General features: G+C 33.0%; 2 protein-coding genes across 14 annotated transcripts in view; both read right to left on the bottom strand.

Annotated features, from left to right (window-relative positions):
* Positions 1 to 10,714, bottom strand: part of LOC143246379 (uncharacterized) — a 39,918-nt gene extending 29,204 nt beyond the window's left edge. The window contains exons 1-3 of one of the 5 annotated variants that reach the window (XM_076492982.1): positions 10,562 to 10,654; positions 9,374 to 9,476; positions 4,046 to 5,406 (exon numbers count right to left, since the gene is read on the bottom strand). In XM_076492982.1, coding sequence (XP_076349097.1) covers positions 4,046 to 5,392 — 1,347 coding nt within the window. In that variant the 5' untranslated portion in view covers positions 5,393 to 5,406; positions 9,374 to 9,476; positions 10,562 to 10,654. Of the gene's footprint in view, positions 1 to 4,045; positions 5,407 to 8,447; positions 8,533 to 9,373; positions 9,477 to 10,492 lie in introns of all 5 variants that reach the window. The other 4 variants (XM_076492980.1, XM_076492979.1, XM_076492983.1 and 1 more) reach the window with 4 other exon arrangements.
* A 13,057-nt stretch (positions 10,715 to 23,771) lies between these two features.
* The window catches only part of LOC143246377 (uncharacterized), a 62,422-nt gene continuing 58,439 nt past the window's right edge, over positions 23,772 to 27,754 (bottom strand). For all 9 annotated transcript variants that reach the window (XM_076492968.1, XM_076492977.1, XM_076492974.1 and 6 more), the window contains one exon: positions 23,772 to 26,894. In XM_076492968.1, the coding sequence (XP_076349083.1) occupies positions 25,777 to 26,894 (1,118 nt within the window). In that variant the 3' untranslated portion in view covers positions 23,772 to 25,776. The remainder of the gene's footprint in view (positions 26,895 to 27,754) is intronic.

The raw sequence follows: 27,754 nt of genomic DNA, 5'->3' as shown, positions 1-27,754 counted from the left end.
CGACTAGGACTCCAAATAATGTGCAAGAATATGAACAACTTTCTATCCTGGCATCAGTATAAAACACACAAGTAAAAACTTTAGATCAAAACCATCCAGCTTATACTTTTGATATATACAAATCTTCAAAAATAAAATAAATTGATCACTACAAGCACAACTAAGGAAAGAATTTTAATACACTTCAATTACCCTAAATTGACAAAACTACTTACAAAGTAGTTTACAAAATTAAAGACAACATTATTTCCTATTTCTTGTACTTTCTTAAATGGTTTTATTTTCTTAAGAGCACTTAATTCAGAAGTACACTAGCATTCTGCTGAAGCCTTTTGCTATTGCCTTAGTGGATTACACTAAACACTTGATTTCAAATATACATTGTTTTTAATATTTTGTATTTTGTCATGAAATTTTTCAAGCTTATTATACTATACAAGTCTTTTGTACACAAATAATCCACATTTTTACTACACTTTTGTGCATGAATTCAGTCGTAGTTGACTGTTCTGTGATTTTTAATTTAAGATTGAAAATACTTTTCATCAAATAAAAATTAAATTTCACTTGCTTAATCTCTAAAACCTTATAAATAAATATCACATTCTTTTTTAATAAAACTATTCTCTGTTACTTTCTCTAACTCTATACACAAAGCAATAAATCACCACTCTTGCCATTATACTGTTTACAAAATATTATCAATAGCAAACAAGCATGTATGACCACAATACGCGGACTGTTTTAATTGCACGGCTCCAGTTGGTTCCAGAGGAATCCGCTTGGTGTCGCTAGGTTCCCACAGATCAGCTGATTACGACGCCATTTCCCGATTGCAGATATCTTCATTTGTGTATTAGCTACGTGGTTTTAAGTGAAGTGCAATATTTTCGTTTAGCGGATTTCAGAATAAATGACTTGAAGGAGCAACGACTTGCTGTGAAATTTTGTGTTAAACTTGGAAAATCTGCGACTGAAACTTTTGCTATGCTTAACACGGCTTACGGTGATGTTGCTATGAAGCGTACGGCATGTTTCAAGTGGCATGAACGTTTTAAGGATGGTCAACAGTCCATTGAAGATGATGAGTGTCCTGGACATCCTTCCACGTCAACTGACGACCCACACGTCGACAAAATCAACACCCTGGTGTGGGTAAATCGACGTCTGATTGTCAGGGAGCTTGCTAAAGAGTGTGGGATATCAGTTGGATCTTGTTACGAGATTTTTACCGAAAAATTGAAGATGCACCGCATTGCTGAGAAATTCAGCCCTCAGAACTCGCGAGTTTTTGGCCAAACACTCGATCATTGTTCTTCCCCACCCCCCCTACTCTCCTGACCTTGCTCCTTGCGATTTTTTCTTGTTCCCCAAACTCAAAAGACCCTTGAAAGGAAGAAGATTTGAGACGATTCCCGAGATTAAGGCAAATGCGACGAAGGAGCTGGAGGACATTACAAAAGAAGCGTACCAGGAATGTTTCAACAATAAGAAACACCTTTGGGATTAGTGTGTGCATTGGGGAGGAGAGTACTTTGAAGGGGTCCCAGACCTGTAACTTCTAAATAAGGTACGTTTTGTTCTATGACGTCAGTCCGCGTATTTGTTGAACAGACCTCGTATATACACGCTAAATATGAACATGTATTTATTAGTAATTAATATCTAAGACGAGTAAGCAGTCGCCTTTGTTTATTTTTCTTGGTAATAATAAATGATTCATATAAACTGTGATTTAATATTTTGTTTGTTTTTAATTTCGCACAAAGCAGTTACATGGATGTTAATTTTCCTAACAGGGTGGTGAGAATTTAGAGCATAAGTGTATAAAGAGTGTAACTGCTTATGAACATGTTAATTATTTTTATTATTTATTCATAAATGCTTAATTTTAGTTATTTTTCTTACAACATACAACAATAAATAAAAACTTTACACAGAAAAACAATGATTTCTAGTACTTCATGTTACAAAACTCAAAACTGATTTGCACATAAACATCATTCTTGCTAAGCCTTGCCATAAGCTTTATTCTCTCAAGTGGTGAAGAAAGGCTAATTTTTGTAGATACCTAATAAGCATTTTAGAAAAGCAGAATATTATCAAATTACTATATCAGTACAAACAAAAACAATAATTTAACTGACTTCCTAACCAAATTACATATGTTTCAAAAGATCTCATTTCTGTTCAGAGCAACAACATTGTCAACAGACTTCAATCTAGTTTTTCCCCTTCAAATCAATTACAAATGCTGTCAGTAGTTTCGAATGCACTCCTACTGGTTTTAAACAAGATGCAAATAGACAAGTGGTTTCAAAAGAATGTACTAGTAGGAGGAGTTACTCTTGTAGGTTTGGTAATTATAATGATTTTGTTTATAATTAAGAACAAAGCAACACAATGGGCTGTCTGCTTTGCCCACCATGAGTAACAGAACCCAGTTTTTAGCAGTACGAGTCCACAGACATGGTGCTGTACCACTAGGGGGCAATTACATTGATATCTCAGCAAATCAAAGTGAAAAAATTCTTAATTAATATATTATACTTTATCAGTGTCTGAAACTTCAGTTTCTAATTTGTTAACATTGTAAAGTAGGAGCATAACAATATGAACTGACCAATAACCAAGAACACAAAAATATGATACACTGGAAATATTTAGCATTTTGCTTTTAATTTTTTTTCAATTAAGTATTTGAAACACACAATAATAAACTTTTATAAATTATGTTTTAATTCCAATTTCATTGACATACATAAAAAGCAGTTATTTAAATTTTGAAAAAGCTTTAATAGATGATGACATGTCCTTCGACCTGTCAGCAAGAGTTAAAACTGCCTTACACAAATCAGTTTAAATTAAAAAAATAATAACCCATCCTTTCAGAAAAGGATATTTCCAGAAAACCATTTCTTGATGCATGTTACAAAGTGTTCCAGCTAAGAATCCATAAAAATATGCATTTTACATAAAAAATTTAGTTGAAATAAGCATGAACATGCCAAATACACAAACTATTCACTGCCAGAACAAAATAAAATCTTATTAGTAATAAAATGAACACAGAGCAAGAAATATTCTCACAGTAAACTGACTGATAATTTTAGCATAAACTGTATTACACCCATTATATCACATCCTACAAACCATTTGTATTTCATCACTGTATGGATGCATCTCTCTGATTTGCCCTTATAAGCACTGAAAACTACAATTCAACAATACAACAGGCTATTGCAAAGTAACAAGTACACCATTCATAGAGACTTTCACTTTTTTGATAAAATGAAAAGTGTTTTTGTAATGAGAAGAAAATTTCACAAGTTACGCAATTACTTGTTGTTCAAAGTTACTACTTGAACTGAAAATTATACCTGTCAAAAAAGCCCTTACTATCAAATTTACAGTTGCCCTGGATGCTCCTTCATACAAAAATAAAAGAGCATTCACCTTGTGTACATAACAAAACAGTGTTTCTTATAGCAAAGCTTCATTGAGCTATCTGCTTAACCCCACCGAGAGTAATCAAACCAATTTTATCGTTGTAAATCCGTAGACTTACCACTGTACTAGCAGGAGGCAGCAAAACAGTGCCAAAATGTCTGGTGATGAGTACAAATTCACTAAAACCCCCCAAAAAATGTAATTTTTCAATATTATAGTCTATTTCAAGAAGTCAAACTTTCATGATGTCAAAAGCTTATCTGTAGCACTGTATGCAGATTTGTATAAATATATTTTCATTAATTTATTTCAATCTTTTATTAACATCTAGATACAGGTTACACTTCAAAGCAAAAATAATTTTAAATTCTATCACATATCCCAACTGCACATAAAGAAAAACCTTAAAAGAACTAACCAAAACAGATTAAAATGAAAGTCATTTTCAACACCATCCCCCGCAAAAGTGCACACACACACACACACACAAAGGACCTTAGATTTGATACCTCATTTACATTAATGTTACTACTGATCATACTGCATCTCCTACACTTAAATTTCTTAAACTTCTAAAAATTAGGTAATACTTTACCTGAGCTGATTTTGAATCCGATTCTTTACAAAGTTCTTCAACACTGTCATTTTTAACAATTTCAGTCAACTCTTTTTCTATTAATTCTGCTAATTCATCATCTCCAAGTTCCAACTCTACAATACTCTCTTCATCATTCATACTGGTGAGCTCTTTATCTAACTGATTACCACTTGCTTGTTTTATCATTTCAGTAAAAACTGTGTCATTTTTACCTTCAGTTTCAGCATTACTTACAGCTTTGATCTCATCTTGGTTTTCAGTACCAGATTCAGAAAATTTCTCATTCATTGAATGTTTTTCTGATGTTTCAACACTTTTTACATCTATACTGTCAGACCTCTCTTCAGGTGCCTCTAAGCCTTCCAGTGAATCTATGACATTACATTTGTCATTTTGAAAATCATCTGAGCTAGATTTTACTTTTTCTTCAAAATGATCACCTTCCATGATGTCTGGATTACTTTCTGAAACATTTGTTTCCAAAATGTTTTCTAAGCTTTTGATTTCCACAGAGTTTGTTGTTGACAAAACTAAAGATGTATTACTCAAACTTTTATCAATTTCTATGGATACTGACATACTTAATAGTGCCTCAGACACTGAATCACTGTTTTCTACAAGAGGCTCTTGACTTGCAGTTTTACTGTTATCCTGTATAATTTCTTCAAAACTTAATCTAGCTTCAACACTAGAATCTGGATTAACCAGAAATGGTTCTTCACAATGACTTAACTTATCTTCTTGTTCTCTGTCAATAACCTGAGAAGTCAGACTGTCTACTTTTTTTATCTTTTCCACTTCAGTGACTGAAATTTTTGGAAACAGATCTAGCCGAGATGATTCACTTTCTTCTGTGTTTACTGAATGAGGCACACGAGAAATTTCTTCCTCACTGTTGTTACACTTAGTAACCATACTTTCTGTAATTTCCTTATCCACAACTGGTTGTGTACTGCAAACAGATGGTTTATCATCTAGTTTCTTTTTTGTTTGATTTGTCTCCTTCGACTTTGTATAACTATCTGCAGAAGGAAGAGATGTATCAGTGGTAATGTTTTTAGTATCTACAAACTCTGGTTCATCGCTTTCAGAAATAATATCAGCCAATTCATCACCATATTCATTGTCAAAAATATCAGCAATTGCTAATGATAGTTCTTTATCCATCTCTTCAGCAAAAATGTCTTCTGTTTCTTTTATATCTGATAGATCCAAATCATCCATCATTACTGAAGACACATCAAGATGTTCTTGAGAACTGGCTTGGGCAGTACTTGTGCCTTTCTTAGGAGCATCTGCCTTTCCTCCCTGTTGTTTTTTATTGTTTCTTCTTCTCCCAACCATTTTCTATTTGGAATCTACAGAAAAAATTATTCAATACTAAATGAACAAATGAAAATTATCATATTTTACAAACAAAAAGGCATAACATGTTTCTTCTGGACAGTTATTATAGAACCATCTTTGAAAAAATTAAAAACAAAAAAAATATATAAACTTTTCACAAATACATTGCCTATTCTCTTAAATTAAGACATTAGCCTCCACTACTCATTCCATTAACTAATTGCCCTGTTTAAAAAAAATGATCTTAGCTACAGCCTTGCATGTCTTTTCCAAATCTTAATCTCATGTCTTTTAATCCTATTATGTTCAGGACACACAAAAGAGCATGGGTAGTTAGTTCCTAAAACATTCAAATAACCTTCTAAGCTTTAAAAAGCTCACCTCAAGAAGAAACAGGTTATGTCTTAGCCAATTCCCAAAGACAGCATTCAAAATCAAATCAACTGTTACTTCTCATAGTATTACTCAATCATTTAATTTTTATTACAAAATATGTATGTGCAATTTTAATAGCAGAAATCTCCCCATGTACTCACTGATTATTATCAACAATTAGCAAAAACATCAAGACATAATTTTAACAGTATATTGAAATGCAGAAAATTTAACCATTAACAGGATAAACTATTTAAAAATTTTCCTAAAATGACATCTTTCAAAAAATGTGAATCTGTTATCAAAACTTAACAGGTCACATATGACTGAGCTAATAATCCTAGCAATATATCAATTATAAGCAAAATTGAATAGTAAAAAATTTAAATTTTACTTCAAAACTAGTAGAAATATAACATTTTGTTTCATTTAAAGTTTTACCATTTCACTACCATGGTGATGAAATAGTATGTTAATGCTTCAGAAATAGTTAACACTTGTATTTTCATTAACTCAGACTATGTCCAATCACTATAAATTTAAATATGTAACATTACATCAAGTTATGTAATAAATACAGTCCTACCCCTCACATACTTCAAAGAGGTGAGAACTCCACTTGGGGGATATTCTAAGCTATCGACTAGTTATTCACATATCAAAGACAGAGATGTGCATACGTAAGCATTTTCAAAAATGGTTTTTTGTTTTGTTTTTTAATTTCGCCCAAAGCTACTCAGGAGCTATTTGCGCTAGCCGTCCCTAATTTAGCAGTGTAAGACTAGAGGGAAGGCAGCTAGTCATCACCACCCACTGCTAACTTTTGGGCTAATTTTTTTACCAATAAATAGTGGGATTGACTATCACATTATAATGCCCCCACGACTGGGAGGGCGAGCATGTTTGGTACGACCAGGATTCGAACCCGTGACCTTCGGATTACGAGTCAAATGCCTTAACACGCTTGGCCATGCCGGGCCTTTCAAAAATGGAAAGAAGATAGTGCCACTGTGTTTTATTAAATAAGAATAATTTGTACTCACTCTAGAATGAAAAAGGTATAACATATAAATTTTTTTTTAACAATGGTTACAAAGTTAGTCAAATTGGCAGATACCATAAAGTAAAAGTAGAGAAAACATAAAATAGTCTTACTGAAAACAAACATCTGAAACATATCATTAAGATGTTTCAGAAATTTCACAAATGATAAGCAAGATATGGGAGATGAAGGATAATTTTTTCAATGACAATATGAAAATCACTTCACGCTCAAGACCACTAACGAAAGAGACTCAATATATTTGTAAACAAATCTTTAATAAACATACGTCAAAGTAAAATCTGATTTTTTGAATACAAAAGTGATGTTTACTAAACATATGCCAAATTTTGTGAAGGTACACACGTATTAAAAGTTATAGTATAAACACTTAACATGTATAAATGTGTACATGAATTAACATTTTATACCAAGTCCATTGTGAAAGGGTTAAGAGACTGATGATCTAAAAAATCAAAAATTCCTTTTATTTCACAAAACTATTATTCTTAACTCAATTATAATGTCCCACAAGCATTACTTAAAATTTATTACAGTTAAAAGCCATCTGCCCTTCATTTACTCAACTCACCAAATAATTCAAATCCTTTTGTAATGCAGTGGCATCAAACTTATAGCCAACAACATTCAAAACCTTAATGTCAGTAAATTTAGATTTCTATACCATTTTTTCATCCACACCACTGACAAATAAAAATGTTAACACTGAGCCCCAAGTATCCTACTTGTTGACAGTAATAGTCTGACTGAACAAAAATTTAAAATAACTTCACTTTATACTGTCAAACCAGTTTCCTATTCAATGAGACACCCTGTCCCACATCTAAAAGATGTTTTTTAACTTGCATAGTGTGTGGCAATTTCTCAGATGCTTTTTAGAAAATTCAGATATATCAAATCTGCATCACATCCTCATATACGTGCTTGTTAAAAGGTATCTTTGTACAAAATTTCATGTAAAATGGTCAAACCATGGCTAAGTAACTAACAAAAAATCCTAAAACTGAGTTTACCTTTCGAACCTCCACTCCCTAAAAATGGGTAAATTTTTTACCTGTAAAAAGCATTTTGGTATCAAATGCCATATAAATTGTCCATAATACAGTGGAATACTTGTAAAAAAATACCCTAAAATTACACTTTTTGACATCTAGATCCCTTCCCCAATATTACTAAAAATGGGAAAATTTGCCATTTATGTTTGGCAACATGTAGTATTTGTAGAAAAGCACATCAAATCCATGGAAGTTGGTTGAAATATGACCAAGCAATTTTCCAATAACAATATTATTACTTTTTATCAACTTTAACTCCTTAAAAAGGCTCAAAATTGACATATCAAAACTGTTTTTATATATCAATGTGTTAAGCACTTGAAAATTTGTATCTGTGCCAATTTTTATCTTGATTGCAGGGTTGACATATGATCCCCAAAAAGGCCTAAATTATAAAGATATTGGACTATGTTAAAACTCTACCCAATTTCAAATTAACCAACTAGTCAAATGAAAAGTACTTAGAGAATGAAAGAAAACAGTATATTCCTTATCATCCCTCAAATGCTCTCTACTCATCTTAACATCTTGCTTACCCTAAATGCAAAGAAATCCTTACTTTTAATATTTATATCTTTGGCCAACCTTTTCCACTTTCTTGATTTCTGTATTTTTTAACAAATTATCTTGTTTTTCTGAATCTCCTATTGTAACAAAAAAGTAAAACAAATTTATAATTATTTTCTTCAGTTTTATCTTTTATATAATGTGCAGATAACCTTTTACTTCTATAAGGAACATGCCTATCCTGAATATTTACAAATTTAAGTTGTCTCCAACTGATCAAGTTCTCCAATTAACACAGTTACTCAATTTGCAACAGATAATTCTTGTAAGGTCCCTTCAAAATTAACTTTGACTCAACGTCATTGCAGTTAGCTTCAATATACTCAATTAAAAAAGGATGCAACTCATATTTTATATGTAAAGCAACTCCTTCCTCCATCTTTTTAGACTATCCCCAATATGTAGCCAATAACCCTGTATTTCAAAGAAATTACTGTTATTCAAATTGTTTACTTTTAGCAAAGTTCTTTTACTCTCATTACTTCAAAATTTTCTCTTCCAACTACTAAAATTTTGTTCTATCTATATAGCATTATGAAAATAATAGTTTAGTCTACCATTGAAACTCCTCTGTACTTTTCCTTACATTATAATTTCTCTACATCTTATTTTTCTCCATTATTCTAGCCCTCTTTACCGTCTAATCCTAATTTAAACTTAAATTAAGGTTGTTCCTGCAAATAAACTACCTCTACCATTTTTAAATGTAGACCATTTTCAAAAACTCCCTTTTCCTATTGAACTAATGACAGAAATCCAACCTGCTCATCCTTATATATTAACCTAAACATCACATTTAATACTAGTGACATATTCATGCTTTCACCTCCACCATTAAATCTTAAGTTATAATACAGTTTTCTTCATTAAATACCTTTATCAATTCTTAAGACTTCTCAGTTAGCTCCTCTGACTTACCCTTTCCAATATCATAAGCCCTTTCATGTACTAGAAAGACATTACTGACAACACCCTTCAATAATATTACTTGTTCTGTCAGTTGTATCCTACACCCCTGTTCCTGGAGAGCAAAATTTGATTTTTTATTCTCCCTATTCACTCTACAGACAAGCCTAACCTAAAAAATGCCACCTAGAGAAACAACCTCATGTTCATCATCATCTCTCATTTTTTTACCATCTATACAAGCTAAAGGCTAAAATTTTCCATTAGATGGTATTTAAGAAATATAACATTTCAAGTTCTGATGCACTTTGAGAAACATTCTGAGTGCATTCAGAATGGACTAAATTTCTTTTACACACTAAAATAGTATCTAATTACCAGAGTTAGCCATTCAAAACATCCAGCATATTTTAAGTCAAACTGGTCCCTCAATTCTTAAACCATTAATTAAAAATTAATTGAAAGTATTACTTCTCACTGTTCATTCTCATAAACAAATAGATCAAAAAACAGCATCCTTTAAATACAACTTATCATATGTGCCTAAATTACACAGCATTTTAAATTTTTTCTTCAAAGAAATATTTATTATAAATATACTTAAAAGCTACTTCACAAGATAAGTACATAAAATGCTTAACATTAGAAACAAGTATTGTTACCAATGTCACCAAGATGAAAAAAAAGCAACATTGTACTTTTAGATTTTAATATCTCCACCACAACAAATGTAAAACACTTATTATATACAATAGGCTTCCCAACTACACGAGGTACATAATAATGTTCAGAAACATCAGTCGCTAATTTTACGTTAACGTTTATGCGATACTCTGTGAACATTACATTGTGTCTTAGATTAACACTAATACAAGTAAATACTGCTTCTTACTTAAAATCAAATTTGAGATTATTACTATTTTGCCTTTCTATTAGAAATACAGTTCACACTAGCAAAACATACATGTTAAAATAACATCGATGCATAATAGAAAAAGTACATTGTCCTTTAACAAAGTTAAGCCTAATTTTTAAAGTACGCTAAGCCTATTCAAGTTTTTTTATTTTATACTGATTTAGGCTTAAGATGCGATCAATAAACTCGTCTTTTCTTGCATATTAGTAACATACCTAATTATAAAACGCTAACACCAATAACATTTACATGCTAATGTAAGTCTAAAATTTACTTCAAAATACCTGCACTTAAACCTTTTAACGAAATTGAAAATTTATCTTTAATCAAACACCACTTGAGCATAGTCCATTCGTAGACTAGTTCTTCAACAGCACTTTTAAGTACAATAGTTTACAAATATTACCATAAGAGGTATACCAACAGACTCTTATGCAATAATTCCATTAATTAATCTTTAACAAAAATATAAATAGTAATTGCACAAAACTGAAGAATAATTTTGAGCGATACAATTTTAGTATGAGAATGTAAGTTTTAAAAAGAAAATAACCTGAGTTTTCAAATTCAAAAGAATAGCCTTAAAAGTAAATTTTAGAAATTGGGTAAATATAAAATAATGTGGCCCGGCATGGCCAAGTGGCTAAAACACTCGACTCTTAATCCTCGGGTCGCGAATTCGAATCCCTGTCACACCAAACATACTCGCCCTTTTAGCCGTGGAAGCGTTATAATGTTTCGGTAAATCCCACAATCCATTGGTAAAAGAGCCCAAGAGTTGGCGGTGGGTGGTGATGACTAGCTGCCTTCCCTCTAGTCTTGCACTGCTAAATTATGAACTGCTAGCGCAGAAAACCATTATGTAGATTTGCGCAAAATTCAAAACATATCGAATAAAATGACATAACCTATTGAAATGTAAATTGTCTGACCATACACCTAACAAATACCATTTTAAATAAATCTAAACTAATACCTTTACGTTATTTATTAAAATACAGAATACTATTTTACATATTAAATATATATTTGCCAACTTATAATGTTCAAATTATCATTTCAAATCTGTTAATTCTACTTTTCAAAAAGGCATTTTATAGATAAGTTACTTAAACTCTTAAAAACTTTAACATCGAAACACACCACTTTTTCTGTTTGGGATTATTAATTGTTGGATAAATAAATACATGCTCGTTTCCTACCTTCTTATTTTAACATAGTATTTACCGAAATCAATCATTTTTGGTACGTGCAGTTTTCACATAATATACGGTTGAAAATATGGTTATTTCCGTTGCAGATGCCTTTGTTCTTTGTCATTCTCTTCAAATAACACTTGTCTTACGTAAGGGATATATCTATAACGCTGCCTCTTGTTTCTGTGGGGGACCTGGCATGGCCTAGCGTGTAAGGCGTGCGACTTGTAATCCAAGGGTCGCGGGTTCGCGCCCGCGTCGCTCCAAACATGCTCGCCCTCCCAGCCGTGGGGGCGTTATAATGTGACGGTCTGTCCGTTGACCGCCAATTATGAGTAGCCCAAGAGTTAGCGGTGGGTGGTGATGACTAGCTGCCACTGCTAAATTAGGGACGGCTAGCACATATAGCCCTCGAGTAGCTTTGTGCAAAAAAACAAAAAACAAACTGTTTCTGTGGGGAAACATACACTAAAAGTTTAACCTACTAGGTACACTAGATACTTAACAGTTTCATGCTAAATAAAATATGAAGACCGACAAATATTTTGTCGTTTGCTTCTTTCTTAGTGGCCTAGCGTCAAACTTTAAAACACTTCACTCCTATCTGAGGGATTTAACAGTAAATCTGAAATGAATGAGACACTTCAGGAAGGCAGAAACGATATCCTCAGATTAAATTGATTTAATCAAAAAAGTGTTGGGTAAATTGACTTTGTAATGAGAGAAATTGTAAAGAACGTTTGAATTTGACTAAAATCCCATAGTTCAACAAAGAAATAAGCAGATTACATCTGATATGCTATACAAAATGAAAACAGTTTTTTATTTAGATCAGTGGACAAAAACAGTATGCATAATACTTTCCTGACGCTGGATAGTTACTTGTTAATGGATTTATGAATCGATCAACAGATAGCCTTCTGTTGAATCTCTTCCCGTCAAGTAACAAATTCGTAATTCCAATATTTCTTAATTCATGAGAAAAGTCATTTATTCATAGCAAATAATGTTGTCCATATGACTGGTAATTCTCATTCAATATGTGTAAGATTATAACCTCTAGATATAATCTGCTCTACCAGTTAAGGGTTTTGCTGTGACGTAAGGGAATACCATATATATATTCTCTCTTCTTTTATTTATATAGAAATTTCAAACTTTTAAAGTACTCTAATTCTAGGCACTTTTCGTACAAACACGCAGTCCAGAAAACTTTGTTTTTCTAGTTACCTTTGTTGTTGTCTAGTATATGTTATCTACTTTGGCTATGTAAATATTGCTGTACGGAACAGGTCAGTGACAGGAGAGTTTTCACTGGCTGAATAAATAATATCTAGTGGTTTACAGCCTTTACTACATTGTGTGGGAATTACTAGTTACGTGCTAAAATGCATAGTTACAAGAAATTTCGATGTTTCAAGTTAGTATAAAGCATTGACTTGACGTCATTTCTTCGAGGGAAAATATTTAATGAGTGATTCAGTGATCTTGTGGAAAGCGGAGATTCAATATGTATGCAAGTATTTACAATGTGTTTTATGCTCTGATATATTTATAATACTAAAAGGGCATGTCTGGGGGGTCTGTGCGTGACCGCCATAGCGGTTCTTAAGAACCTAGAAATATAAAAGTTCGCACACATACTAAGTGTACCCTGAGAATTTGCACCTGAGTATTATTACTTATCCATGTGCATGTGCATCTTTTTATACAGAAAACACAGAAAAAAAATGTGTACGTGCATGCACATATGCACATCATTTTCATAAGTCAAGCTAGCAAAAAACCACATAGAAAAAAGTGTGACCACCATAGTTCCAAGACGAAAGAACCTAAATACCTGAAATTTTGCACACACACACTAAATGGACCCTTAGGATGTACAACTGAATATTATTATACATCCACGTGCATGCGCGTATGCGCATTTTCTATGAGGCAAGTCTACGAAGAGTACATATAAAAGAATATGCGACTACTATAGCTCTAAGGAAAATAATCTAAAGAGCTGAAATTTTGAACCTTCACTGTGCATCTAGATATAACTTATCTTATACAAGTGTGTGCGTATCATTTTAATGATACTAGCAAAAAGAAACACATAGAAAAGAACTACGATAAATAGAAATCACAGACAGAGACGCAAGTGCGTGGGCATATGCAAATATCTGTGTGTGTTTGTGACTACTATGGATCCAAGAGAAGAGAACCTAAAAACCTGAAATTTTGCACGCATACTAAGAAGACCATGAGGATGTGCACCTGGATATAACCTATGTTATACAAGTGCGTATCCTCATGCGCGTCATTTTAATAAGGCAAGCTAGAAAAAACTACATTTAAAGAAGTATTTACTTATATAATAACTTCTAATATATAGAAAAGCCAGGGCATTTTGGTGACAATGCATTCCACTAATGGATTTCATGTCATATTTCTTATCAATCATAATTAGCACTAATCGCCATTCCACTCTTTACCATGGACTGATTACTTATCTGATGTTAGGGTCTCCAACTACTCCTAATGCCCAGCATTGCGAGCATATTCTCATCAAAGCATTGTCTGAGAACTCCCTCCGAAAAAAGATACTTTGATTTGCATCATAAGTCGCTATGTGTGGGGCAAGGCAAGTTTTGCCTCTTACATTTAAAACAAAAAGCAAAAAATGACTTGAATAATTTCTTGAAGCAATTCAGGAAGGAACTATCTAGAATGGCTAGACTCAAGAACAATCATTCCAGTGACTGATCTATAAATCTACAAAATCTTCAAAACCCTAAAACCCGAGTCCTTTCAAAATGTAGGCTTTCTTCTTCAAGAGCAAACGGGAAATGGTTGTATAATCGAATGAGTGATAAATATATTTGAATTGAGTAATGCCGTGAAAGTTATCTGGTCATCCTGAAAATGTTCATTATGTTTATCTATGTATTGTTGTAAGTAAATTTCATTTCCGGTACAATGTAACCGGCGAGAAACGTATTATGTGAAAAGATGTTAGGGATATTTTATTTTAGAAATCGTGAAGAAAGAAGGAATAAAAATGCTTAAGTGTTCAAGTAAAATAAAGGTGACACCTAAAGATTGGTTGAAAAAAGTTAAGCTAATGGATTCATACAAACACGTATGAAACATTACCTTAGATAGATAGTAAGTTTTGGAAAATTTAGGGCTCACGGTATTTGAAAGAAACAAACAAAGAATAAAAAAATTATTATTCTGATAAAGAAGAAACCAATGACTGGAGATCACTAATTACATTATCTACATTAATTCCACAAGGTTGAAATTGTTTAGAATAGTGATTCGTTAAGCTCTCTATCAGCTTTAGTTTTGAATGCTGTTTTAGTGTTGAAGATGGTAATGTGGTTAATAGAATGACCTAGTTGGTTAAAGCGTTAGCAGAAGACTTAATATGGTAAGTTAAATGTTCTTTAAGAGTTATTTGCGTATGTCCTACGAACTGTTTATTGCATTTGTTGCACTGCTTAAGGTAAGTGGTATTTTGTTTTCCACAAGTGATTTCTTTGGAAATTTTAGTTTTTTTGTTGTGTTTGTCAGAAAATAAGACAATAGTTTTACGAGTTTGCAGATTTGATAAGTTTTATTACATGGGTGACAACTATTTTTGAGGCAGAGTTAATTCAGTTGTGTGTGGACCAGTACATCTTTTTTAGATGCTTTTTTTTTTAAGGAGACAATGGAAAAATTAGAAAATATCTGTTTAAGGTGATCAGTAAATTGAAAGATGTGATATTTTTTTTATAATTCGTGAAATGTTTATGAGTTTAAAGTAATAGGTAATGATAAGAGGAATTTTATTTGAAACTTTAGCGTTGCTCTATTTTATATTTTTTCCGCTGAGTGTTAGCAATTTCAATCTTTCTGCTGATTTTGATATTTTTTATATCCTCTTTGTAACATAATTTGTTTTAGATCCTTGCTATATTTTCTTCGGTCTGTTTCATCTAAAAATATTTTCTCGTCATCAAGCATCACGAATTGACTGTGGTTTGTTTGTAGTGTTGTCGTTTTTTTTTGTAGAAGTCGATGTGTAAAATTCCGTCATTTATAAGGGCAGCAGTGTAGCAAGAAAGTTAATTTGGGTAGGCGAGTAATCAAAGTAAATTTGGTTGTTTTGTAAAAGGAGTTTGCCTATAAAATAAATGTTTAAGCGGTTCAAGACCAGTTGTAGAAATGAAAAATATTTCATCAATGGAACTTTCCTGCGTGTGAGGTTTTACATGGCTTAGTTGTAAAAACTGACTTTCAATATGACTCATAAAAATGTTGGCATAATTGGGACTCATTTTTGTATCCACTGCAGTCACGTTAACCTGAAGATCACATTCGTTATTGAATTTGAAGTTGTTCATAGTTAAAACAAGGCTGACAAAATCAGTTAATGTTTGAGATTTTAATGGATTAGAAAGGTTTACTGCAAATTTTAGTTTATAGTCCTTCATCATCTGGAATATTAGTATAGAGGGAAGAAATATCTATTGCGCAAAGGAGACTGTTAGGTAATAACTGTCTATTAGTATTTTCTGTGATATTAAGTTTATATAATCCAACCCTGTATACAATCAAGTATGTAGATGATTAGCAACACAAGGATTGGAACATAGTTATTTCTACGTTGTGCAGATAATTCATCTCTGTTTAGTATTCGGCCGAGTTCAAGATTTTGAAAATAAACTGAAAGTTTGGGTCCTTACATGGACGACCTGTGCTGTTTGCACAGGAATGCCCTCTCTGCAATGATGACAACAAACTGAGGGGATATTCTTCTAAACAAGTTCATCACGAGACTTTCCCATTTTTGAATACCTTTATGAAATTTAGTGTTTTATGAATATATTATTTCTGCAATGGTAGTATATTTATATTTTGAATATATAATTAAGTATGGCCATATTGTGATAATGATAGCATATCACATTACCCTAGTTTGTTCTTGAAGAAGAAAAGTTCACCTTTCGAAAGCACTCCAGTTATGTGGTTTTATCATTTTGTATTAAGACTTCTCAAACCTACACGTTTTTCTGATATCCTGAACATGCTTCTTATACTATTCTTTTGTATGTATAACCCTTAAATTTGTTGGGTAGGTGCCTATAGAATCCATTTGACCCTTGAATTAACTTAAGCTCCATAACATTTTTCTTTTAACAACAGGATGCGGTAGTCCCACTTTTGGTTTAAGGTCCCAATGGGCTGGGATGTCCTCAAACTGTTGGTTACCTTCAGGCTTGGTTCTTCAAGTGCTGTTGAGTGTGCTAGTCTCTCTGAATCTGCTGTGAGTAAGCCAATAGTAGTCTTGGTTTCTACTAGTATGCCAATGGTCAATAAGGGTTTCTCAACCATGGGAAATTTTAACACAAGTCTGACTACTAATGTAGAGAGACCTTTCACATCAAATTCATCCATGGGATTCAACACATGAAGCAACCCACTGCAAGTTTTGGGGGCAGCTAAATAAACCATCTCTTCACCAAATAGGAAGTATATGATGACATTCATTATAGTTTATTTTTACTGCAGTATCAGAGGAACTTTAGAGGTTTTGGCATATAATAATGGAAAAAACAAATTAAAGAAACATTAAAAATGGTGCAGAATTCAATCTTGAATAGCAAACATCTAAATTTAAAATGCACTGTCAGCTAGGTGTGCAGGTTCAGAAAAAGGTTATTACTACCTGCTTAAAACCATTATTGAATATAACGGCTACTGTTAGAAACAAAATGTAAAAAAATAAAAATAATACTACAGTCAAATAACACTTCAGTGGAGTTCATATTTGCTCATACTCTAATCCCCAGTGAAAAACAAAACAAAAAAACAACTAACATCCATGAAATTCTCAGTCCATGTGCTTCATTAGATGTCTACTCAACCAATACCATGACAGCCATGCTGTTCCATGTTGATATTCCTATGATAACAGCCAATATCCTTATGCTTCGACTTGGTTCTATTTCTGCTACTGCAATCTGATTTTTACTTAAACAGCACCTGGTTCCAGTAGGAAAGAAATGGTATTTAGATTGCTAAGCTGGTTCTTACACACAAGCTGATTTTACTTTTGACTATTAGAATCTACCAACGTTTGCAGTCTTTTCTTTAAAACTTTTTTTCAAGCTACAAGTTTAGTACAAGCTTTGATGCAGTTTAAAAAGTTTTATCAAATGGGCCATATCCTTCACTCAGCAAATGCATGTATTAATATAGTTAATCAGATTAGTGATGAAATGAAAAAAACTACAAATTAATTTAGTTTGTAACTTGAAAAGTAGAATTTCATTGAGAGTGGATAAGTCAACTCTTTTGAGTAAAAACCAAAAACCTATCTTATGGTATATGTTCAAATCTTTATCCTGGATAATGGAATGAGCTAACTGGTAAAATTATTTTTGGACTTAATCAAATTTGAAAATGTTATTGCAAAAAGAATTTTTAATCTGTACTTGATTGTCTTCACTCTTACAAAATATATGAAAAATACCTGAAAGTTACTTTGTGTGGTATGTGACAGTGCAGCTGTGATGCTGGGGAGCAAAGGTAGAGTTAAGAAACTGATGAAACATAAATTTCCTTTTGTAATAGTGTAACATTGTAAAATTAGTCCCAGGGATCAACATATTTGAAGCTTTTATTGATAAACCCTATGTCTTGTACAATGCACTGCCAAAAAACTTACAGAGAACTGTGTGTGTGAACTTGTTAGAGATTCAACTTTTAAAAATTAGTTGGATTCTAAGCACTTGATGGGTGGTGACGTGTTTCCAGCGAGTTTCAGCTGTTTGGGAAAACTATGAGATGTTAATGTAAGATTTTGAAGAAGTGAAGAATGACTAAACAAGAAACAAAAAAAGTAAATGTGCACATGAGATCTTAAAGCAAAATATTACAAGTACAGAATTTTTATTGGATACAGGATTGATATGTGATGCTCTCCAAGAATTATCCAAATTGAATTTTGGCTTACAAGAATGCAATATAAACTTGTATAGGTAGATCAAAAGATTAGTTTAGTTTGTTTTGAATTTTGCTTAAAGCTACACGAGGCCTATCTGCACCAGCCATCCCTAATTTAGCATAGTAAGACAACAGGAAAGGAAGTTACTCATCACCACCCACTGACAACTCTTGAGCTACTTTTTCACCAACAAACAGTGGGATTGACTGAAACATTATAGCACCCCCACAGCTGAAATGGCAAGCATATTTGTGGTGATGGGGATTCGAACCTGTGACCCTCAGATTACTAGTCGAGCACCTTAACCACCTAGTCATTAAAAGATTAAAGCTCTTGTACAAAATTTTGAAGGGCAAATGATTCCAGGCCTTTGTTATAAAAATGCCACCAAAAATCTTCACTTTTGTGGAGTTTCAATTCACAATATAGATTGCAAAAAAGATCCTCCAATTGATATGAAAGCTTTTTTCAGTATCCTGAAAAAAAAATCAATTGAAAATAGGTTGTTTGGCAGTGAAGATGGTGATATAGCATGCTTGATAAAAAACATTGGACTGGGAATGTTGATGCTCATTTATTTCAGCAAGACTGAGATCAGAAAATCATCAAGACTTCTGCTAAGTGAAAGAGATATGATTCATGAACTTCATCAGTATTTGATTGAAAAGATAATTCTGGAAAAATTGCAGCTCTTGAAACACTGCATACTATTCCTATTTTGCAGATGAATTTGATCATTACCCTAATCAGAGCTTCTTTGATGATAAAAACCATTTGACACACTTTTATTTATTAACATTGTTGGACTGCTCCCTTCCATGCTTTGATCCCCAAAATATCTAGTCATGGTTGTAAACTGTTCTAACTTGAGACAATGGAACAGTAGTAATACACTGAAATGCATATACTGTATTTTACAAGTCTAACCAATAGCTCAAAAAGCAAAGGTTGCAATGTTCATTTAAATGAGTTTTCAAACCTCTAGCTATCATTTCTAGTTTTTAAAATTACTTATGCACTAGGCACTGTATTTACTAGCACTAGTCAACCAAGCTTTGTGATAATCTCAAGTAGAAATCATACAATGTACAATGCCTTTTCTGATTCTTGGCCAAGTAAATTCAACAGAAGTTCATTAGTTATAAACAAATGCAGCTGTTATTTGTATGTCAGTGGAATGACTCAGAACTCAAACACAAGGTGAGGTCTTGCTGTGATGCTTTTGTGCTACTGGCACATACCAAAGCCACACTCAATCTTCATGTTGATACACCTTTTCTGTCATATGTTAGCTTTTCTAAGCTGTTGGTGTGCAACTCATGCATATTAATTAACACAGTCCTGAATCAACCTATGTATTCTTGTAAACAACGTGGGACATCATTCTAGGTGGAGGATCGTACATAATGCATACATGGAGAAAATCTTCTTTGCCAAACATGATCATATTTGGTGAACCTGCTGATCTTTAACAAGCTGTACAGTACCTATTCCATCATTCATTTCAATTTGCCAGTATCTGGGTATCAGATCTAGCATATTGAACCAATAGGTCTCTTCCATTGTATTCAGTCATTCAACTATCCAAAGTAAAAACATCAGCACATGTAACTGTGCTCATCCATCTAAACTCAATGCAGATGTAGTGTACATTCTTTCTTCCTGACAATAACTACTAATAATGACCAACCCCTCTCTAAAGGCTGTATGAGATCATCATTTAATATCCCTGTACCAGATATGTATCACCTGATCCACATGACATTACTGTCCCACCCAACTGAGTATTTGATTACAAAAATGCATTTACATGTTTAGCCAACAAGTAACTGAACTACTGCTGCTAGACTGGGTTCTGATTATCTGCACAATCTTTTACTAGCAATCTCAGGTGTGCTAGCAACTGTGTACTCATTTTAGATGTGGTGCAATGGATGCAACCATGACATTACCATTAATTTCAGTTACTTCCATTCTTCTCACAAAGCCATAGACTATTCCAATGTAAAAGTGGATAACTAATCATACATAACTGCAGAACAATAAAACTTCATCCCCTACTCACAGAAATAACTACATGAGTTAATACTGTTTGCTTTCTGGACAGGAAACAACTTATTTCATGTATGAGCTCTATAATCATGTTTACAAGGCACCAACATACAAGATAATATACACATTAAACTGGGGAATACCACTATATACACGGTGTACTGTGGCTTACTCTTCCACATATATTCATTCAGTCCACTATTCCTAGAAATGATATTGCCAATACCAGTCAAACCTACCATAAAACATTAGTTCACCAGTTTCATAAATGAAATTGACTGATAAGCTCTGTAGTACCACCTTTATTTTATAAGTAAAGCTTCCTAGACATAAAGTATTACTTCACCATTCACATATACTTTATATCCATTTACTAAAATGGTGTTTGTGTGTACTGATCCAAATAGTAGTTTCCCTTTCAGCAACTAATATAAAACATTCTAACCATTTCTGTGCCATCCAATACATCTATAACTACTGTGGTACAACAAGTAAATGTCAAGCTCCACTCAGCCCAAAGAGAATTAGGCTGATCATACATCTTTTGGAAAGTTGTTTATTTCATTCCCTCAAGTCAGTAGAAAGGTAATACTTGGACTCCTCTATTTTTCTGCTGCTCTAGCAGCAGCAGTATTCATTGCCTGCTGTTGACTCTCCTGCCTCACTTGCATCACCAGTATTAAACAAAAATCTTGTCTACTTTGCTGCTTTGTAAAGTATGAATAGTACTGTGAAAAATGACCTAAAAGTCCACAGGCAAATCAACTGCTTCACTCCTCCCTTCCAGGATGATATCCTGGTAGAGATATTAGTATTGTGGGTTGTGTAACATTAATTACAAAAGGACTGGAACAGCCTTGCCCATTCACTGGATACCAGTGTAGTTGTAATTGAAACACCAAGATGTGTAAGTAATTGTATAAATCTCATCCTGCCTAGCACAGAGTATGTGGCTGCCTTGACAGGGCAATTAGTCTGGATTGAAGTTACTGCAGTTACCACTACAAGCTTCTTCCTCCTTTGCAATTGATTTGAAGTTGCCACTTTGTATTTCATCACAACATAAACTAAGTAAGGTTGAGAAGAACTCATATCCAAGTAGTGCCACATTATTTTATTGGGTAGCCCTTTCCATAAACTTATCAAAAGATATCTTTGCTACCTACCGAGCCATTGTTTGGTAAGTCTAATAGTGGAGAAAGGAAAATAATATATATAGGGGGTCAAACTTTCTGTGATAACACTCTTTTAAGCTTTGAACTTTGCCCAATGAATTGCTATTTTCCAGTAAATCAAAATCCAGGGTCTGGAGGCAAACTGTCTAAGCTCAGAACTAAACATTATGTATCCTTTTCTGGAGTTCAGTTGTTTCAAGTTCTTGCTTGCCTTAAATGCTTGGGAAGATGGCCCAACTCCTCCTTTGTTGTATTCTTGCATAATGACATTGTGATCTGTTTTGCTTTCCTCACAGGGAATCATTATCATCCCTAACATCACAGGCACATACAGTACTGTAGGAACCCTTAGGGTCCCTGACAATTCAACAAGCAGAAGAAATATGATATAGGGTGGAAGAATGACAAGGTAAGTTTAATAAGTAATCAACTGGCTATACATTATCCCAGGTTTCTCTATGGCATGTGGTTGTTTTGACAGAATACATCCTGGATTGGAGAGGCTCACTAATGTTCCATGATCACTTAGTTCTCCATTTATTGTTTGCAACGTCAACTGCTGGTGAGATTTCCTTTATTGGTGCATCATCTAATCTCCAGTCCCTCTACAATATTTATGAACAACTTTGACCAGAGCTGGGTTGGGTTACTCTGAAAGACACAAGTGTGAAATTTCTATACAGACCATCCCACTCAGCTCCAAACTCATCAGATGCCACATAATCATGATTATTCAGATTATTCAGAATGAAGAGCAATTATGGGTGCATCAACAACTCTTCTTCCCACAACACCATCTTCAATAAAATGAAAGTCATGCACCATTACAGCATGAGTGAATGTATGATGTCCAGTAGATGCATTCTCGTGCACCAGAAAACTATCATACAACTGTATCCCTTCAGTGATTGACTCTTTGCCTTGGTTATAAAACCTTCTAGTTGTGTGAAATGACATTTATGTCGATAGAAAGCATTTCTTACACTTAAAGCACAAGTTCAATTAAAGGGCAGTACACACTTCAGAAGACCCAGTAAATTCCACAATAAGATATCCTAGGTGCAGTACCAAAATTTTCTCTTTCTTACACACTATGGTATACTGAGATCAAACTAAATTAACTTAAAATTGTTTTCTAACATCTGTTTTAACAGTCCAAAGACCCTGCATTCGGTAACTTGATTGATATGTCTTGAAATGTATGATGGTTGAATAGACACCTCTCAAAAACAAATTGTACTGGCTACTTATATTACTTCTTCAGGTGTAAATTTCTTGTTGATTTTGTTACATACTTGCCAAGGACATATGGATAGCTTTTGTTACTGAACATTTGCATTCTCACCTTTAACAATATAACACACTTTGCTTACTATAGCTGAGGTATGACTTGTTACAGGTCTCTTTCTGGATGGTCCTTCATCCTGGGTTGATCCATGTTCCTTATTTTCCAATACCATTAAATAAAATGCATATCCTCATCCTAGAAAATCTTGATCCACAATCTGAGCACATCAAAACTTAGAAAAGACTAGATCATAAGATGATCTGCAGTTAGTTGATGTCCATATAAAAGGTTGCAAGTACTTGTAAATATGCACCAGTACTAACCTAAGGCTTGTGTTATATATCACAATGAGTACTCCTTAGAGATTATATGTTTCATCAAACTTTTATATTGTCATTCACTAGGAGTGTAGATTATATCAGTTGGAGGGATAGAACATAATTTTGTACAAGTTTGAATGAACGTATACACCTGAGTAATTAGTGGTATTTGCTAAACAATAAATTAATAACTTTAGTTAATTACATTTGATTAATTGAATAGTATAGTGTTTCTTAAACCTAAAACAAAATAAATAACTAAATACAGAGTTGCCTTTACTCTATTCAGCAGTTCAAAATCAGTGGCAGATAGCCTTAGCAGTTTTGCCATAACAAAGAGCAAATTTGGTGGCAATGTGATCTAACCCAATACACTAATATCATTTTTGTTTACAAAAGCAACCTAACTAAAAACTACAAGCAATAATTTTTCTTGTGAAGAAACTGCTGCTTTTACAATTAACTCAGACAAGTATTCTTTCCATATATTTTATTATCTAATAAAGTTCTTAATCAGATAGCTGAACAAACAAGCTAAATATTTTTAACTATCAATTTTCAAATCACATTTCAATACTGATGATGGATGTACAAAACTATTCTTACATTCAAGCCCAATACTTTGAAAGGCCTGTGAGTTTTCCAAGTAACATGTACATTAAATGATTTAATACAGACAAAAAAGACATTTCTCCAGTTACACACTACAGAACTTTCATCTTTCATTATTTTAAAGTTGCATTCACGGTCATACATTTAGAAAACTTCTATCATAAAAAAACAAAAAACACATTCTGTTGAAGCAAGCTGTGTGAGCACATCAGTTTTCAAGTTAAATTAGTTTGTAGCATATTCAATAAATGCCAAAACATAGGAAACAATATAAATTACATATATACCTTTTTTTCTACATAAGTACAATGAAAAAAATAACCAAACCAAACACTTCTACTGTATTCAAATTAAACACCAAGTAAATAATTAAGCTAAAGAGTCTCTCAGTATAACCAATTACAACATATTTTCAACTTCAATGATACGAAAAGGAACAATGTTAAATCTTTTTATTACCTAAAATTTTAGAGAAAAAATAAGGGTTCCATCAGGCTAAGAAAATTCCTCAAACTGTCTACATGAGGAAAATTAATAACAGTACACCAAATATCATAAAAACTCAAAATAAAAATAACAATCTGATTATCCACATGAAAACCAAAAAGGTATTCAATAATAATAGCTCAGGTTAATCTTACATAAAACATACAATTTTGATCAGATGTTATGCTTTGCTAACATAAGGTAAATATGGACCTTCTTTATATGTTCTATCTCAGATGTTTGAAACACTCAACAAAACTTTAAACCACATTACATGTAACGTTACAACAGAATGTTTAACACAAATCCGCGTCAAACAACAAAGATGAGTTATACCACTTCAGTCACTGAACGATGCTTGATAAAGGCCTCAGTCCTAAAATATTAACTATTCACCAATGTAGCAATGATATTTAAAAGCCATAAAATGAGGTTTTTCTTTTGACTTTCTATTGGGTGTTTCCTAAAATTTTAGTCTACTACAAACCCATAATGGGCACAATTTTTCAATTCAAAACTAGTTGTTTCTCTTAAACATGGTAATTTGAAAAGGAATAGAAACCAGATTTGAAAAATTATTTGATTTTCCACTTAAAATTATTGAAAGTAATGATGACATCATATCTAAATTCATTTGAAGGCTTGATTCAGTGATTCTCTTGAAAAAGGTATATAGTTTCAAATTACCTCAAAAATTTTAAGGTGAAAATAGGTGTTATACAAGGGGTTGTGCTTTGATGAAGAGAAGGCCTCCCCACTTTCTACAAATAAAAAAACCAAATCTTATTTCATTATTACACTAATAAATTCCAACTGAATTTGATTGCTCTGTTATTTTTCAAGATGTTTTGTTTCAATTCTACTGAATACTGGACAATCTTAGACATCCATAAAGTGACTTAAATTTGACCAAAAAATATTTTCTTGGAATGATCTGCAAACTCCATTACTGCTTCTAGGGTTTCTGAAGGAGCTTTCCTGAGTAATTATGCTGCTATTAGTAAAAGATTTTTCTTGGTCTTCCCTTTCTTGACTTGTTTACATTTCTTATTTAGGCACTTTTATTTCTGGAGTTACAAAGTAAAAGCTTGTTTACAAGATCTTTCTCTTATTTTTATCTGGTATCATTTTAAATTTAGTATTAATTCTTTACTGGTTGTGATAACATTACTGTAGTCCTGGAACTAAATTGAAAGACAAAGTTATTTCCTTTCCATTAAGTTTTTTTTCCAATTTCTATTTGACTCTGTGTCTGTTTTTTAGGTACAAGAGATTTAAAGGTTTTCATTACAGAATTCAAAGAACATCAAGTTTGTTAACTGATTGACAAATTCTATAACAGGTGCTATTACAGAATAAAAAATAGATTAACACACAGTGTGCATTTATTGATGTTTCAGTAAGTTACATGGCATCTTGGTAGACATGTCTGAGAGAGGTATGCCTAGCTTTGAGAGTGTTTCTTTAACTCTTTCAACAGATGAAGTATCCTTATAATGTGATATAATCTCTTCTTTCATTGCACTGTCTTTGGCAGTATGTTGTAATCCACTATGTTGGTCATAACTCAAATGTCGAACAATACCAGCCAATGCAGCATCAGAAACACTTGTCAAACCCATTTTTATCAAAACAGAAGCAACCTGGCTAGCAAAAACTTCTTTATACATTCCACTAAGGCCTTCAGTTGATAATTCATTATACGAATAACCACTTTTCTGTAGTGCTTCTAAAATTTTCAGTTCTAACTTATTTTCTTGAACTCTTGCTGCTGCCAATGGATGTGGGGATAGTTCTTGAAAACCAGTATCAAAGGATCTAGCATTGTTTGAAAACTTGTGATCAGTTGAAATGAATTGTGTATTAGATGGTTGGTTTTCTTCTGAAACTAAAAATTCACCTATATTAGCAAGTCTCTTGTGCCCAGAGTGTTCTTGGTTATCACCAGTTGAATGTAACCTTTTAATTCTTTGATACCCTAAGTTCTCCTCTAAACACTGCATGCTGTCATATCGTCTCTCTGCTGTGTCTATATTATATTTATTATTTTTAGATATGTGATCAAAAGTCCTAGATGAATAGGGCTCTCTTTTATAAAGTAAATTAATATTACCTTTATCTTTCTGCATTGAAGAACCAGATACAAGGTTTGGAAAATAACTATTCTTATATTCCTTTACTACTGTACCCATTGCTTCTTCAAAGTCACACATTTCTGAATTTCTTACTTCTCTGAACACTTCTTTTTCTCTTTTACTACAAAATACTTTCCATTCATTTACAGAACTTGCTTTACTTTGTTTTGCGACATCTCTCACATCAACACTTGGACCCCAAGTGTTTCTTAGCCTCTCTTTTCTCACTGGACAGGTGGAACCTTCTGCATTTTCTACTTTATAATGATACTTCACTTCACAGTCTTCAGAAGTTCTTACTTTTCGATCCGCCTGATCAACATTTTGTTGTAGGTACAATTGATAAGAATTACTACACCTTTGTAGTTCTGCAAAAAATAAAGGTAACAATATGAGATATAAACTAATAAAATGAAGGCATTTTATGTACTTTTACTAATCCATAGAAGATAGTGGTACAATGTGAGTAATTATTCATCGTTAAAATTCATGTTAATATAACCATTTCAAGAAAAACTAAAGACAAGTACAAGTATCACTTTAGGTAACATAATTTTTTAGGTTTAAAAAAATTGTGGAAAAGTGTGGGGGTGAGAAGATCTTATAATTTTCCTATACTGAAAATGTATTTCCAATGGGCACTTCCCTCCTCTCACCAGATTAGCTATTCCTGTTTGGTACTGCACTCTATATGCAAACGTTTTTATTACACCTGCTGCAAGCCTTTCAAAAGATTAAAAAAGACTCACCTAAATTATCATGCGTAAATACTCCACCAATAGGTGCATATCACTATCATGTGACATACATGACTTCCTCTGTGTGCCTTTACCAAACTATCACTTAGAAGTATTAAGTGGGGAGGAAGGGTGAGAAGTGCAAGTCAATAGAAGTACCTATCAGAAATACATTTTCAGTAAAGGAAACTTGTAACTTCTGGTACAATGTTACTCTCCTCTCATAAGATTAGCTAGAATCCTACACTGATAAGGAGGAGGGACCAATGTGAGGGAAGAACAGATGTACCCCTCCTAAAGCATCCCACGAATGCCTCCATACATGAAAGAATCAGATCGGAAGATCTGAAGAAGCAAATTGCACCACTTCTGACCAGGTATACTTGTTGCCCATGGAATCGAAAGAAGTCAAAGTGGAAAATAAGAGGATCACTTCTGAGTGAGAGAGATTATGGTAGAAAAGTAATCCAAACCAGAGTAAGAAACAGTAA

This window comes from Tachypleus tridentatus, chromosome 3 (assembly GCF_004210375.1).
Source record: "Tachypleus tridentatus isolate NWPU-2018 chromosome 3, ASM421037v1, whole genome shotgun sequence".
NCBI lineage: Eukaryota > Metazoa > Arthropoda > Merostomata > Xiphosura > Limulidae > Tachypleus > Tachypleus tridentatus.
Note: the sequence above shows the minus strand (reverse complement) of the source record. Positions and strands in the feature narration are given on the sequence as shown.